Consider the following 14,992-nt stretch of genomic DNA (forward strand, 5'->3'; position numbering starts at 1 on the left):
ACTGAAATCTGACTACCGCACTACTATTAAAATAAGTTTTAATAATAGGATATCTATAATCTTTTACCTTGCTTGGATGACATTATTACATAAAAACAACAATATCACCAATCGTATTGCTTGATATTATTATTCAATTATTTGGTTTGAAATATTTTGTCGTGTAATATTTTGAGTGCTAAATTTACTGGCCCGCGGCTCTTGACCATTTACACAATTTGACCCTTTACCTCAAAAGTTTGCCGACCGCTGGTTTAAATAATTATGATTGAAAATTATATTTTACGATCTATTTAAACAGATACATTCTATGCAATAATTACTTTCATTACTTTTTACTTTTTATAGTTTTTAAAACCATTAATTTTATAGTTTTTATGTCAGTACATAACCACGGACCATGTACAGTTGTTGGCCGGGCCATGTCACATCGACGTGCTCTATCGTCAGCAGGCCAACAAGAGAAATAGAGACATAACCACGATTTAATCCTGAATTCTTTATAATATTTGATATTTCATGAACTTGATTTGATGTGAATTTTGATGTACGTTGTAATTCATCAGTTAATGATGATCCCAATTTTAATGACAAGTTATTTGAAGTCGTAACGCTTTGCTATCCCCTTCTAGGCAATGATTTTAATGGTTGATTCTTAATTTAGAATGATAGTTTAGATGGTGGGCAGTGATGTTTACAATAATCTAATTTAAATCCTCTTGTATATTTGGTTTTTAGATCAAAATGTTGAAGTGGACGATTAAAAAACGATCTGAAACAGTCAGGAAGAACGTGCATCCACAAAACAAATTATTATTACAACAGCGACACAATGCACGACGTTCTTTGGGAGCGTTGAGCGAGTGTGTAACAGCAGTTACTACTAATAGCAACACAATCGGTGGATCGAGAAATAAAAAGGCCCGTCGATCATTCGGAGGTGTAATCCACGTGGCATGTACGAATTATGACAAAGAAAACCAATGCATCACTTCGACTCCTCACCCTAACATTGGACGTGCTGCTTCAGGATCACCATATTCGATGGCATTACGAGATGTAAGCAATATTACTCCGAGTACAACACCTTGTCGCCAATCAAACACAACACCCCTGGGCCGTAAACGAGCGTTACCAGTTTCTCCAGTCTCCGCATCAATTAATCAAAAAGAGCAAATCGAGAATATTCGTGAAACGTATGCTACGACGTTGCCATCTTTTGATATTGAATATTCTCCTTGTGGGGTGAAAAATATTCCTTTCTTAGCGCTTCGTGGGCTGGCTTCGACTGAATTCGACAAACCCGGTCGTTACTTTTCTGCGGACGAAAAGGCGCCCACACCGAAAAAAATCAAAGCTTTCGTGAAACCAATGCTCGTCGATAACTTTTCCACAGAGTTTGTAGAGGACAATCTGAATACATGTGTGACACCTTTGTCATCAAAAATGTCTGAAATACGTTGCAGTAAAACGAATTACAACCGAACCTTTTCAACCGTTAACAAAACGGCTAATGTTTTTCTACTGCCATCCGCACCACTCCCATCATCATCGGACATAGATAATATTGAAAATACTGAGCTATCACTAAACTCTTCAGAAATGGGAGACTTAACTCTCGATAAGATGATTGATGCTATACTCGAAAGCGCAAAAAAGGAAAATCATTGGACAACACAACGACCGAATCGATCACTGAGTGTCAAATCAAAACTATCAAAACTATCATCTCCGACCTATACACCTGCAGATGATCCAGCTGCTGATCTGTATCTCGAGCAAAGCCTTCCTCTCCAAATGCTTCGACACGACAGAGAAACGACAATGATTAACGAAGAAACCAGTAAGCTGAACGAGCGAGAGGTAAAAACTCCAGATATTAAACACGAAAAGTTATGCAGCACTGTTATAAACATATCGAAGGCTGATTATACACGTCAATCTATTACTAAACACATTAGGGCTAGCCCGCTCGAGACTGCGTGCCATTTACGTCGTCAAAAGGCGGTTCGAAGGAAGCATAAGCTTGAAGCTGCTAACAACGATGCAATACTGTATGCAAATACGGACGAGTATAGGCTAGATAACAATCAAATCACAAGTCCTGAAACACCTTACATCCCCTGCAGTCAATCGAAATTTATTCAAATAAATGAAATGCAAACTCCGAACCGCAATGATTACCAAGGGCAGGAAGAAGAAAATCCCCCGACTCAATTTAAATTGTCAGATAACCCAACACCAGACATCCGCCCTATCGATCTGCAGGGGACCTCTACTCCAACAGGAGGGTCGATAGAAATCAGCCGAAAATGTCTAAATTTTTCCCCAACTCTCGGCGACAACTCTATAGATAAAAGGCGTTCGGTAGCATCCACGACAAGTTCCCGTTATTCTAGAGCGAGTACTCTCACAGGTGCATGTTCCGTTCGAGGAACTTTGGAACTAAGTATTTATCTGGAGCCAGATCGACGACTACATGTACACGGTGAGTGGTGTATGGTATGGCATCGTTGGCGCCGTTTTAGTTTTCTGTATTTTCTATGAATTTCACTGGTATTGATGTACCTTACTAAAATAAATATATGTTAACCATATTAATCCATTTATTCTCTTCTTAATCAGTTATTCGGTGTAAAGATCTGCAACGCAATTGTTTCCCTGGTAGTACAGCTACTAACAACGTTATCAATGCGTACGTGAAGGTGGCACTAATTCATATAGGAGACACTAATCAAACAACAGAAAAAGAACTAGGGTTTCAGCGAACAACTGTACATCGGAACTCAAACAATCCATACTATGATCAGCGTTTTATCTTCGAAATCTATCCCAATGATGAACGACGAATTCAACTAGCCGTGTGGCATCGTGATCGTGAAATCAAGTAAGTTGAACAAAAAAGCAGAAAATTTTGGAAATATATTTGCACAGTAAACTTGTTCAACCAGATGTCCGTTAACAAATGTGTAAAAAACTCCTGGTAGACTGCGTGTGCAACTTCCGCAAAGTTCTCTCTCTCTCTTACTCTCTCTTTATCTCTCTCGTTCTCTCTCTTGCTCTCTCTATCTCTCTTCCTTTCTCTCTATCTCTGCCTTTCACTTTGTCTCTCTCTATCTCTCTATTTCTCTCTCTATTTCTTTCCCTCTATCTCTCTCTTTATCTCTATCCTTCCATTAATCTCTCCATGATTCTCTCTCTAGCTCTCTCTTACTAGTTCGTAGAGCTGTGTGCTTTGCGCATGTTCGGGTCCTTGATACTAGTTTTCGGACAAATAATCTCGTGTAGCTGTTGCTTATGCGACAGACCGTACAATTAGTTCCAACTCAGCTTTCGGATACATTTCATAGTAGCTGTGTTCTCTACACAATTCTATAAGGATAAAGGTTTGCTTTATGTCAAATTTGTATAGTTCTAAAACATGACAAAATTCATCCGGAAATGCTTATATGTTCAAGATAATTACAATTTTTGACAAGCGGATGAGAAAATTTACCCAAAGAAGCTCTTCAAGTGAAAATGCAGCAAAGGAATGTCGTTAAATGTAGTTGTTTCTTTTTTAATATGTTGTGCATTTAACCTTATGTGTGTAAATAGTGCGCGCGCGTTTGTGTATGTGTGTGAGTTTTTTTTGTTTTACAAGGAGGATGAATCTTCTTAGACTCCGCATGATCGCATGTGAGTTGACGGGGATTCTTATCTAGTAAACTTCCTCGTTGAGCCATCTACATTTCCTCGTGGATTTACCTTTCGGTATGCTTCTTAGAGAAAGGGTAGGTCCATGTGTGGGCTCTACACCGCACCACACCCGTGGCACAGAAAAACAGTCATGGACTAACAACGTATGCTTCTCAACACACTAAAAAACATACACTAGTGTGAATCGTTTTATATTGTATATCATACACTCGTTTATATTGTGTATCATACACTCTCACGTATTAGTCTATTAATTTTTCCGAGTTTTTTTTTGTGTTTTTGAGCTTTTCATGGATTCACAATGGTTAAATCCCAAGAGGGAAAATCCTCAAAGGTTTTCACAAGCAGAAATAATATAGATAATGAACTGGCGTCATAAAAGTCATAAAAGAATTTTCAATTCAATGTATGGCTAGCAATTTTACGCAAGAAATTAAATGTTGCAGAACAAGTTAAAAAAATAAAATTGGGCATTTTCAATTATGTGTACAATAAAATATATTCTACAACTTCCCCTGCCACAATAAGAATATTCCACATTACAATTGCGCCTGCGCTTGCCATCCGCGTGTTAGTCAGTGATGCAGTGTCAATGTGTTAGTGTTTAGATACTTTGAGTCAAAAACCCAAGTTTTATGTAATCATTAGAGAATAAGTAAAACAGAACTGTAAACATTCTGGGTGAATTTTGGTATTCTTCGGCAGTATTGACTATTATTTTGAAAGAATGATTTATGATAATTAGAACATAAAGATTTTGAAGAAAAACAATCTCCACCATACGAAATCAAATCTAAGTGACACAGTGACACTAACTGCTTTAATATATAGTCCATCGATTAATAAACACTAGACTAAACTTAATGCTTTAATTTATCTTAAAATAAAAAAAATAAGATTTTGATTGTAGCTGTAATAAGTTACTGTCTCACATTATTTTTTTTTTGTTTCATACGAAAAATAACAAAATATTAAAAATCCAAATAAAGTTATATTTTTTTTTAATTCCCGAGGAATCTTAAAATGAATGTTAAATAAGATAGCAATTTGTGCAATATCATTTTGATATATATATATTTTCATATGATAGCAATTTGTACATTGTCCTACTGAGATATATTTGAATTTTGATACAATCTTTCCTACAATCGAGTTTTTATGTGTATAGTTCTCAGTTGTTAGGCTTAAGAACAATTCATTTTACAAAACACGTATATATCTACAAGGACTTAAACTTAGAAACAAACATATAAGTGCATTGTGACGTTATAGAAACACAGAAGACATTTTACGATTCGTGCTCCATGTTTTTTTCGATCGCGAAATGGATGTTGACAATTATAATACCTTTTAACTGTTTTAGTATTATTTTGTACTACTCTGTTCGGTGTTGATTTGCCTATCTTTTCTGCATTTTACTACATTTTTGATCGTTGGAGGTGTTGAGCATTTACTCAAAAATTGTTTATTTTAATGTTTTTGCAAATTTTTTGCATCGTAAAGTCATAACGGGTCGAAAATCATCATTAATGGATAAAAAATAAAAAACCAAAAGGTCCTGTAAATTTCAAAATAAATTTCGTTAGCCACAATATATGCAGTACACGTCGTAAAATGGCACTCTAAAACCGGTATATTCACCTCGTACTCTACATATGTTTGATACACTATTAAATCCAAAGTATAATATCTAAATGACTCGAGTGTGGCTCTTTTCATTACATAAGCTAACAGTAATGTTTTCAGTAGTTAGTTTGTATTTTTCGTAGTTTTTTTCAAAGACCTGTGTGATTTTCCAATTGCATTGTAACACTTTATGCCATTCTATTGCTTGTGCCAATGAATTGAAACTTTAAAACCATCATGAAAATCTATTACTTTCAATGTCCGATCTTAATTCATTTGTCTACCATTTTGATCCGTTCATGAGGTCTGATGTTGTCGCTTTTAATATTACCCTTGCGATATGAACAATTTAACCAACGAGTTTGAAGTCAAACTAAAAGTAATTAAAACAATACAACTACGGGATCTTAGAGTTCGTGGTATTTGCCCGCGGTCCCGTGGTGTCCGTCACAAGACAACATGTCCGTCGTGCTATCAAACCTAGAATGGACCGTCCCCCTATAGCAAGGACTGACTATCCGAATACGTGATACTGAATAAGTTTCGAAAGCCCGGCATGTCCGTGTAGCACGTGAAGCAAGTCAAATAGATAAAGAAGTAGAAGGAGGATATTGCGTATAATTCATCATATAATTGCATCACTTCTTCATTTATCCAGCACTACAATCGCTTTGCGGTGTTGGTCTGCCTCAGGAGTGTCCAAAACCGCTTACGGTCTCGCGCTTTCGTCTGCCAGTCCGTTATCTCGGCCTTAATGGCGGACGTCTCTACGCCATCTTGCCACCTCAATTTGGGCCTTCCACGCACTACCTCTGACCTTGTGGACGGCCCAAAAAGACTTTACGGGCTGGGTCGTCCGTTTCCGTGCGTACAACATGGTCAGCAAACCGGAGCCTGGAGAACTTGATACGCTTGTTTAACATCAGAACTAAACATATGATTGCATACACACTTATAATTACTCAATAAGAACAACAAGATAGATATATTTTACCTATTTTTTTACCTATGCCATGGTTGTCAATCACAGTTAATACTTTGAATTGGAAATTACTATTATCCACATGTTTTACATCGGTTTACTTACCTACTAATTTGATTTTCGGCATGTTTTGTTTTTCAGACGTAGTGAATTCCTTGGATGTACGTCATTCCCGATAAAAAATGTTACTGTACAGGTATGAAATTAGTTTGAACAACCTTTTTTTTAAATCTCTTTAATGATCTTCATATTTGTATTTTTATTTTTGATACGCTAGGACATTAATGGAGCATATCGCTTGCAGCCGCAATCTTGTTTGACGAACCCCACAACGCCAATATTAGAAACAATGTGCGAAAACTCTGAATCTAGCATGGAGGAACTAATCAATAATGAGGATAACAGCAGTGCAAAGGCAACGAGCATAAACACTTCTACAACGGTATCTTTGCCCACAGGTGCAATTTTAGGAAACAACGGTCATAATGGTGAAGAAATCAGTCTGAGTAAAAAAGCAATCCACCAGCGCGATGCAGATGAGAATCTGTTTTTACGTTTTCTGGAACTTGATCCATCTCCTGATGCAACATCAAATAATGCCATTGTTGGTCAGCAGGTACCGACTACGCCTCGGCGCAGCTCGATCAGTACCTGTGGGCCAAGCAAACCAACAGCAGGTACAACCAATTCCTCAGGACGAACGCCGTTTACAATTACCAAGCGATTGACGCGAATGGGCGATAGAGGTTTCGGCTTTTCTATAGTATGGACCCATCCTCCTCGAGTGGAGAAGATAGAAACAGGATTGTCAGCAGACAGGGCTGGAATTTTGCCGGGTGATTATGTGGTTTTTGTTGATAAACACAATGTAGTAACAATGCCTGAACAAGATGTGCTAAACTTAATCCGGACGCAAGGAAATACGCTGCTTTTGGAGATTTTTCGACGTCCACAGTCAGCAAGTGGCCCACAGCTTTCAAATCGCACTAATGGTGTACGTAATATTTCATCTGGGCAAACATCCATATCGAACCATGGAGGCATGATTAACAGCACAGGGAACATCACTTCTTTCAACGTATCATCTAGTAGTGCTCATGTACAGGCAGATGACGGTGAACCGTTTGCATCCCCGTCTCCGTTCGGTGTAGCACGATCATCTACCGCGTGTTCCAATACTTCAATTGAAATCGCTAAACGGAAGCTTCATCTTCCACAGGTTACCTTTAGCAAAGAGGTAGGTAAAGGTGTCCTCGTATAGATTGAGATTTTAAATAAGCATAACAGTAAGACGTGTAAACTGAGCTAACTCACAACTAACATTTTACTATAGGGTTTTGGGTACATCATGATGTTACCCCTGTGAAACAGAAAACATAATTAGCGAAATAATCTTAAGATAAGCTGCAAATAATCGTCGGAAACTTGTTCTAAGCAAGAAATTGTATGAATTAAGTTTAAATTTTTGGATGATGTGAATGACGCATATAAGAATCTACGTAATGAATTAATTGTCGAAAAAACGTTACAAAAGAACATGGTACACCTACGAACTATATGCTTATTTAACGTCAGAACTAAACATTCTAAACGTCTGGAAATATTTGACACAATCTATGAGTCACGAACACATGTTCACAGATGAAATAATAATGATGAAGTTGTTATGTTATAATTTGTAGGTACACAGTTGTAATTTTGTTTTGTCCTTATAGTTTATTGTAATTATACTTCCTTATATGTTCGTTTTTTATGTCACATGCACATCTGCATCTGCACAAACTAGCTCATGAAATTATTCAACCATCGGTTTCGAATTTGTTTACTTTTGTGGAAAATTGCAATAATTAGATAACGAAATTTAAAAAGGCTAATTCTTCAAGTATTGTTAAGAGACAATAGTGCCGATTATGTGACTCAACTGCTTGAGAAAAAGTATAAAAAATGCTCATTTTCTATTATGATCCGTGTTAGAGCACTTGATTTGTCTCTGATTTGATATAACGAACTGAACGAAGGTTATTTGCATTACCTGACTCAAACGGAGACCGTTTTTTGTCCAACAGCTTTCCGCCAGGTTAAAGCTACGAAAAACATTTTGTTTTACGGTTTAACATCTAAATACATATTTTTAAACCACACTTATTTCATGTAATTACATTCAGAATGGATTTTTTGTAGTTATTTACTTAAAAAGGGTGGGCACATAACAAAATGCACATACATTAGAGAAACATAACAAAAGCGCTATTTTGCATAACAATGCCAAAAACATTTAAAAGAACAATGATAGGCCACACGTATAAATAATTATAAATTGGTACGATACTTCTTGCGTTTCGCATTGCGGTTTGTTTTAACAAACAAAGCCATTTCAGATCAATTTGGCAGCAATGTCTCGAGTCAACGAAAGAAGTCTCTAACAATCTTGTATAATACCGATTTTGTTTCAGTTCGTGTAGCGCGGTTTTGTTTGATAGTTTTCCGTTTGATCAGATAATTGGCACTAATGATTTAAAGTATATCACTATTGTATTTTGATCAGCAAAGCGAATATTGTAGTTATGTTTAAACAAAAATATTACATTTAGACAAAATATTTAAATCAAAATTATTTCGTAGTAAGCATTTTGTTTTACGGGTATCCTTTTCAAAATAAAATTTCATCATTTTGTTTAAAAACAAGAAACCGATGGTGTTTTAAAAAAACAAGTAGTGAGAGATAGCTAAAATGAACACATTCACAAATGTTTAAAAAAAACTAGCATTGGTTAAATACAGAAATCATGTAAGTGTGCAGGCTTTATTTTATGTTCATTTTTTAGCAGAATGTGAAACGTTTGAACCATGTTGAAACGTTATGTGTTAAATATATGAATTTTTAACTAATTTTATGTTTACTACTTTAAAACATCTACATTTAAGGAATAGGGAATATTTTTAAAGATTACGGCATGGTTATGAACACTTCTTAAAACATTAACCATTTCAAAATCTCATATCCGGTTGCAGCCTTTATTTTACCGCAGCAGATTTTCTATATCACCTTATTTTATATACTTTACCAAAAAATTGGATTTTTGAACTGTTATGATATTATTTCTTTGACTTTTATTCTCGGTTCACTGTTGATATACATGTTGACAGTCCTGATCTTTCTTGTTTTTTTGTACAGAATTTCGTGTTTGTTCTATGGCTTTGTTTACATTTAGCATCAGATAACTGGAATCGGTCCTGGAGTACTTGAACTTGTACGACTTTATGTAGCATGCCCGTCATGGGTTCATCGGTTCAATTCTCGTATGGACCGTCCCCCTCCTAGCAAGGATTGACTATCTGAATGCGGATGGTGGTACTAATAAGTCCCGAAGGCCTATACAGGGCTTTACACGTCATATTACAATGTGTGCTGCATATTTTGTCACCTACGAAATTTACTTTGACGCACAGTACATACTTGGACTGGTGCAATGTTAATTTTTGCTCTTCCAAGTTAAGATCGGACATCCGTCCTATAGAACGTTAATGTCCAATCTGAGCAACAGTTGAGCTAATTAAATTACATAGGTCTATCCAGTAGTTCCTAAAAACTAGAGTAATCTGGAACAGGACAGACTAAGTTTCCCATATACTTAGATTAAACACCCTAGAAAAGAAAACTAGTTAAATCTTAAAGCAAGATAATAATATTTTTTCGGATATTAGGCATGATTTTATTGAATTTCTTCAAATCCAGTCCCAGGCCATCCACTTTTTAATTTTACATGATTGCCATGATGTACTAGGATCAGTTAAAAATGTAACTGACCCCTAGTAGGCCCTGATGCGAAAGTTAATGATTTTTTTCTGTCGGTCAGTTCAGCACCAGATGCGTTCTTAGCAGTTTCGCTAAAAACCGACGTCGGTTTTATTTGTTCGATAATTCCTATTTTTTTTTATAAAAATGTATTTATTTGCGTGTACAGAACAATTTCTATTTACTAGGGTAGATATTTACAAAAAAAAACTTTACATTCACAAAAGTAATTCATACTTCAGGACGACTAAATCTATCTCATCATCGTTGTTATCAACGATGTGGAAAATGTAGTTAGCAAACAACCTAAGAATACATATACGTATTCCCAGACTAACTCCTGCTAGTTCTGGAAAACGCAGACTATTGAACAAATAGGGGCCTCCTGGAGCTATTGAAACAATTTCTTGCTGCAGCAGTGCCCAAGCCGCCGCTACTCTACTACAGCAAGCAAATTTGTGTTCCAGACTTTCCATTTGAGGACAAAACGAACATTGATTGGAAGCCCTTCTTCCCATCCGAAACAAGAGCTCTCCATGTGACACTTTACCATTTGCTAGCATGTATAGAGTAGCTCGTTGTTGTGCTGATAAATCAAAACTTTGCATATTAGCCCAGATTCTGGTCCAACAAAGTGGTTGATTTTCGTGTGCTACTTTGGCATCTGGTAGTTTGTCCACAAGTATGCGACGAAGTTTACATGCAGAGGGGTTTGCGACATATTCAGCGGGTAAATAGGCCAGTTGTCTCACCACGATTTTTAGGCAGGGATACCAGCTTGGAATGGTGGCCAGATTTGGCGGATTACCAGCTTGGACGATATGAGGCTCGCTGTATTTGAGGGAGCTGCACTCTGCTCGGTATCGGTTTGTCAAGAGGACATATGCAGTTATTGCTGGTATGTGCAGGTTCAGTCCACCTCGCTTCCGTGGTAAAGCCAGTAGCTGCAGAGGAACTCGGACCTATTAATCGCGTTGGAGTGCATTTTCAAATGCTAATTACTTAGTAAATAAAACGAGTTAAGGGTCAAACGGCACATCATTTCAAAGCTCAAATATTCCCCTTTCTGTGTTTGTGCATGAAATGTGTCAAAATGTGTAGAATAATGAAGAAAACAAAGGCAAACCAGCACCTCGATAGGGCTATCAACATTAAACTTGGACGGGTTAAAATTAACATTGGACCAGTCCAAGCATGTACTGGGAGTTAAAGTAAATTTCGTAAGCGACAAAATATGCAGCACACATAGCAAAATGACTTATATGCACAATATGCAGTACACATTTCAAATGAAAACCCTGTACAGGCTTACATCACCGCGTAGGCCATTACGTTTATATAGAAGAAAAAAACTGGATAGTCAGTTCTTGATACTGGGTGATGTATCGGATAGAAATCAATCCCATCTAATATTAAAGAAGGGCGCTGGCCTGCGTATCCTAAATTTTCGCCTTATGACCATTCTTCGTAATACCTGTCAGTTTTAAATGACCCGTTCAATTTCCCTGAACGATTTTTTAGTATAATCGTCTACTCGTCCGACTTAATGAAATGCCCGTCATGGGTTCAGACTTTCTTTGGACCTTTCGTAGTAATGACTGACTATCCTGGTACTCAATGAGTCTTGAATCTGTATAGGCAGGCCAGCCTGCTTAGGACGTTGCACGAAATAAAAGAAAAAGAATGATCCTGGTAGTTGATCATACCAATCATTAATTTCATCGGTTTTTTATCCAAGATTAGATCTAGTAATATCACATGAGCTCAGGTTTAAGAAATCTGGCTCAATAGATAGCCCCCTCCTTATCCTTCCTTACCAGACGTTCAGTTAATGGCCATCTATAACCGAAATTCTTCGGTTCTTCTTCTTATTTGGGGCAACATCACTATCAACGTACATATATGTTTTATTGGTTGTCTGGCTTAGCCGCTAATAGCCTGATGTATGATAGCTAATAGCCTAAATGTGACTGTTTGAGACCCGTACGTTTGAGAGGCCCGATTCATACGGGGTGTGATCCCATGACTGTTATGTTGTTAAGTTGTACCATGAGATCAACTCAAAATCAACCTACCGACTGAAATTGATATGTTGAATTGATTGCTATATTTGATCGTCATTTGGGTTATTACAATTAAATGTAATTAGTTTTAATTTAAGATTATGCTTCAACTTTGTTCATCAGTGGAAATCTGAAAAAAATGCAGATCGTAAACAGGAAAAATCTTAAACAACTAATAAACAAAAAAATACGCATTAAGTACGTTTAGACACGGCATATCTTTCTTTGCCAATCTTTCCCCTTCCACCAAAAACCAAAACCAAACCAAAAACCAAAAACAAGTGATTAGGTACGTTCAGACTCGGCATATTTTTCTTCGCGAATCTTTTCCCTTGCAGCAGAAACAAATGTCAAAATAGATTCGCCAATATTTTTGCGTTCACGCACCACGAATCTTATCAGGATACAATTATTGTAAATTAACATATTGATTCATTAAATATCGGGTTCTTATTTGTAAGAAATGCACAATATGCAACCGTTAGAACATTTAGGACTGGAAACTAGCGAAAATCCAGTTAAAAAACATTTCAGTATAAAAGCATCCAGATAGCGAACACTTACTATATTTTGTTAAACTTATTTTTGGCATCCCTGCGCATAGACGTCCACTCTTTTGAAGGTTTTTAATGATTTCCATACGGTAAAAAAGTGTTAATGTGTATTCGTTCATAAAATCGCTATTTTCGAATCCACAGAAGAATCATGTCATGGAAATGCAAAACGGTTCGCGAATCTTTTTTTGACGGTGGAGGGGTAAAGATTCGCCATCAAACAATCGTTCCGTAGAGAGTTATCTACTAGCCGCGTTCACACACGGCGTATCCTGATGGAAAATACATCTGTCGAAACCTTTTGAAACCTCTGGCCGATGGTTCTGCAAGTCTACAGAAGAATAGTGTGGGATTTCACTTTTTAAAATTACTGAAGAACGCGACCCCAGAATGTTTGGCGGATCTGTCTGTAAATAGGTCATTCGTGCATTTTCCCTCCACATAAAATTGAACTCTTTATTCGTTAAAATCACATATAATTTTTATATTAACAACCTGCCCCTCATGGGTTCAAGCCTCGAATGGACCGTGCCGCCATACGTAGGACAGACTATCTGCTATCTGCTATGGGGGGAATCAATAAGTCATTGAAAGCCAAGCCTATATTGCCGCTTTTAGTCGGTTATGTGCTTAACAGGTTCAGCTGCTGGACCGCGAGAAAACTTTCCATTGACCGCCATAGCCAGAGGCATTTCCTGTTTAAAGCTGGCTTTTCCGTAAGCAGTTGGCCTTTCCCGTATGCACATACGTCATTGGCTGGAGAAACAACAAACATTACAAAGAACTATACTCTACCAACACTATCCTGCTATGAGTAAATAAAAAACTCACTGAAAGCAAAGCCCACTAGTTTCGTTCGCACGAAAACGCAAAAAACGTTCGCACGAATGATTTTTTTTTATTCCTAAATTTTACCCTTTGGACAAATATCATGCAAAAACTGGTTCTCAAATGAAAAATAATAATTTTCCTTTATTTTAGTGATATTTATCTTTGTGTTGATCTAACCATTCTGTTAACTTATGCTGAAATAAAACGAATGTATATTACACGATTAGTTACATTTTACTTTATTGTAATTATGTTTGATGTGTTATCACCGACAAACCGACGTGACACTGGCGTTACAAAAGTGTCCCACACGAAAGTACTGTCATTTACTAGTGAGGCCAACACTTCTGTCAAAGTAAGCTCTGTTCACTGCTGCTTCGATGCAAACAACTTTTCTAAATACAAATGGCGAAGGAAGTGTGAGGCAAGATTTTGTGAGAATAATTGGACAAAACACACAGGAAAATCATTTTATAAGTTTTCAAATCAATGCAAAAGATGTGAGAAGTACATAAAACAATACGCATTGGAATTTGCGAAGAAAAACAAAAAGGGGGCTTAGCAGTTTCTTCTCTGTGTCAGTGTAGTAAGCGAATCATTATAGAGATGGCGCTAGTGTTTAAAGTATTTTCATTTGAAATAAGGAGACAACTTTTGAAGCTCATTTTGTTCGAAGTGTCACGTCGGTTTGTCGGTGGTGTTATTGTAAATGTATTGTTATTCTAAAATTTTAGTTGGAGCACCTTTTCTACCTAAGCACCCGTTTTCCCACATCTGTCCTGGGATGAAATTCTTTGTTTATAATGATGATGTCAAACTCGTTTTGGGTCGCGGGCCGCAGTTGAGCGAAGGGTGCTTTCGATCGGCGATAGTCATTACACAGTTTTCTGACTCAGTTTTCAATCTATACACCATTATTCAAAACTTGCCATTGGTTTTTCAACAGCCGTCGTAATTTGTCGCATCTGGGCTGTTAAAAGAACCTCTCGCGATTGTTGAATAATGCCGTTCACATTAGAATCTGACCCGGAAAACAGAGTATGGACTTATTCTTCAACCTAGAATCTTTTCTACATTTTCTCGTAGCCTCCAATAAAACTATTCATGACAAATTTTCCACCATACATCTTTTATTGTGTAAAAATTAGAGGGCATGGAAATAAAATTTTAATAAGCAAAGCATGACATTTACTCATACTTAACTTCAGTGGCGGTCACCCTAATATGAAAATCTAATAATTATATTCAATGCTCCACATATATGCTAACTTTGAGACTATCTGGATGGTATTTTAAACCTACCACATCAACTTACAGTCTACCTACGAGTACAACTTACGAGGCTACCAACTTACAGTAGACCTCATACAATTCACGGTTTTTACACTGTTATCCGGCACTACAACCGCTTTGCGGTCTTGGCCTGCCTCAGGAGTGTCCG

General features: G+C 37.0%; 1 protein-coding gene across 9 annotated transcripts in view; it reads left to right on the forward strand.

Moving 5' to 3' along the window:
* The window catches only part of LOC120897332, a 101,848-nt gene that overhangs the window by 24,439 nt on the left and 62,417 nt on the right, over positions 1-14,992 (forward strand). For 3 of the 9 annotated variants that reach the window (XM_040302142.1, XM_040302141.1, XM_040302140.1), the window contains exons 2-5: positions 739-2,488; positions 2,626-2,887; positions 6,449-6,503; positions 6,585-7,544. In XM_040302142.1, coding sequence (XP_040158076.1) covers positions 745-2,488; positions 2,626-2,887; positions 6,449-6,503; positions 6,585-7,544 — 3,021 coding nt within the window. In that variant the 5' untranslated portion in view covers positions 739-744. Of the gene's footprint in view, positions 1-738; positions 2,489-2,625; positions 2,888-3,291; positions 3,774-6,448; positions 6,504-6,584; positions 7,545-14,992 lie in introns of those variants that run through there. The other 6 variants (XM_040302145.1, XM_040302149.1, XM_040302146.1 and 3 more) reach the window with 6 other exon arrangements.

The sequence above is a fragment of the Anopheles arabiensis genome, chromosome 2 (assembly GCF_016920715.1).
Source record: "Anopheles arabiensis isolate DONGOLA chromosome 2, AaraD3, whole genome shotgun sequence".
NCBI lineage: Eukaryota > Metazoa > Arthropoda > Insecta > Diptera > Culicidae > Anopheles > Anopheles arabiensis.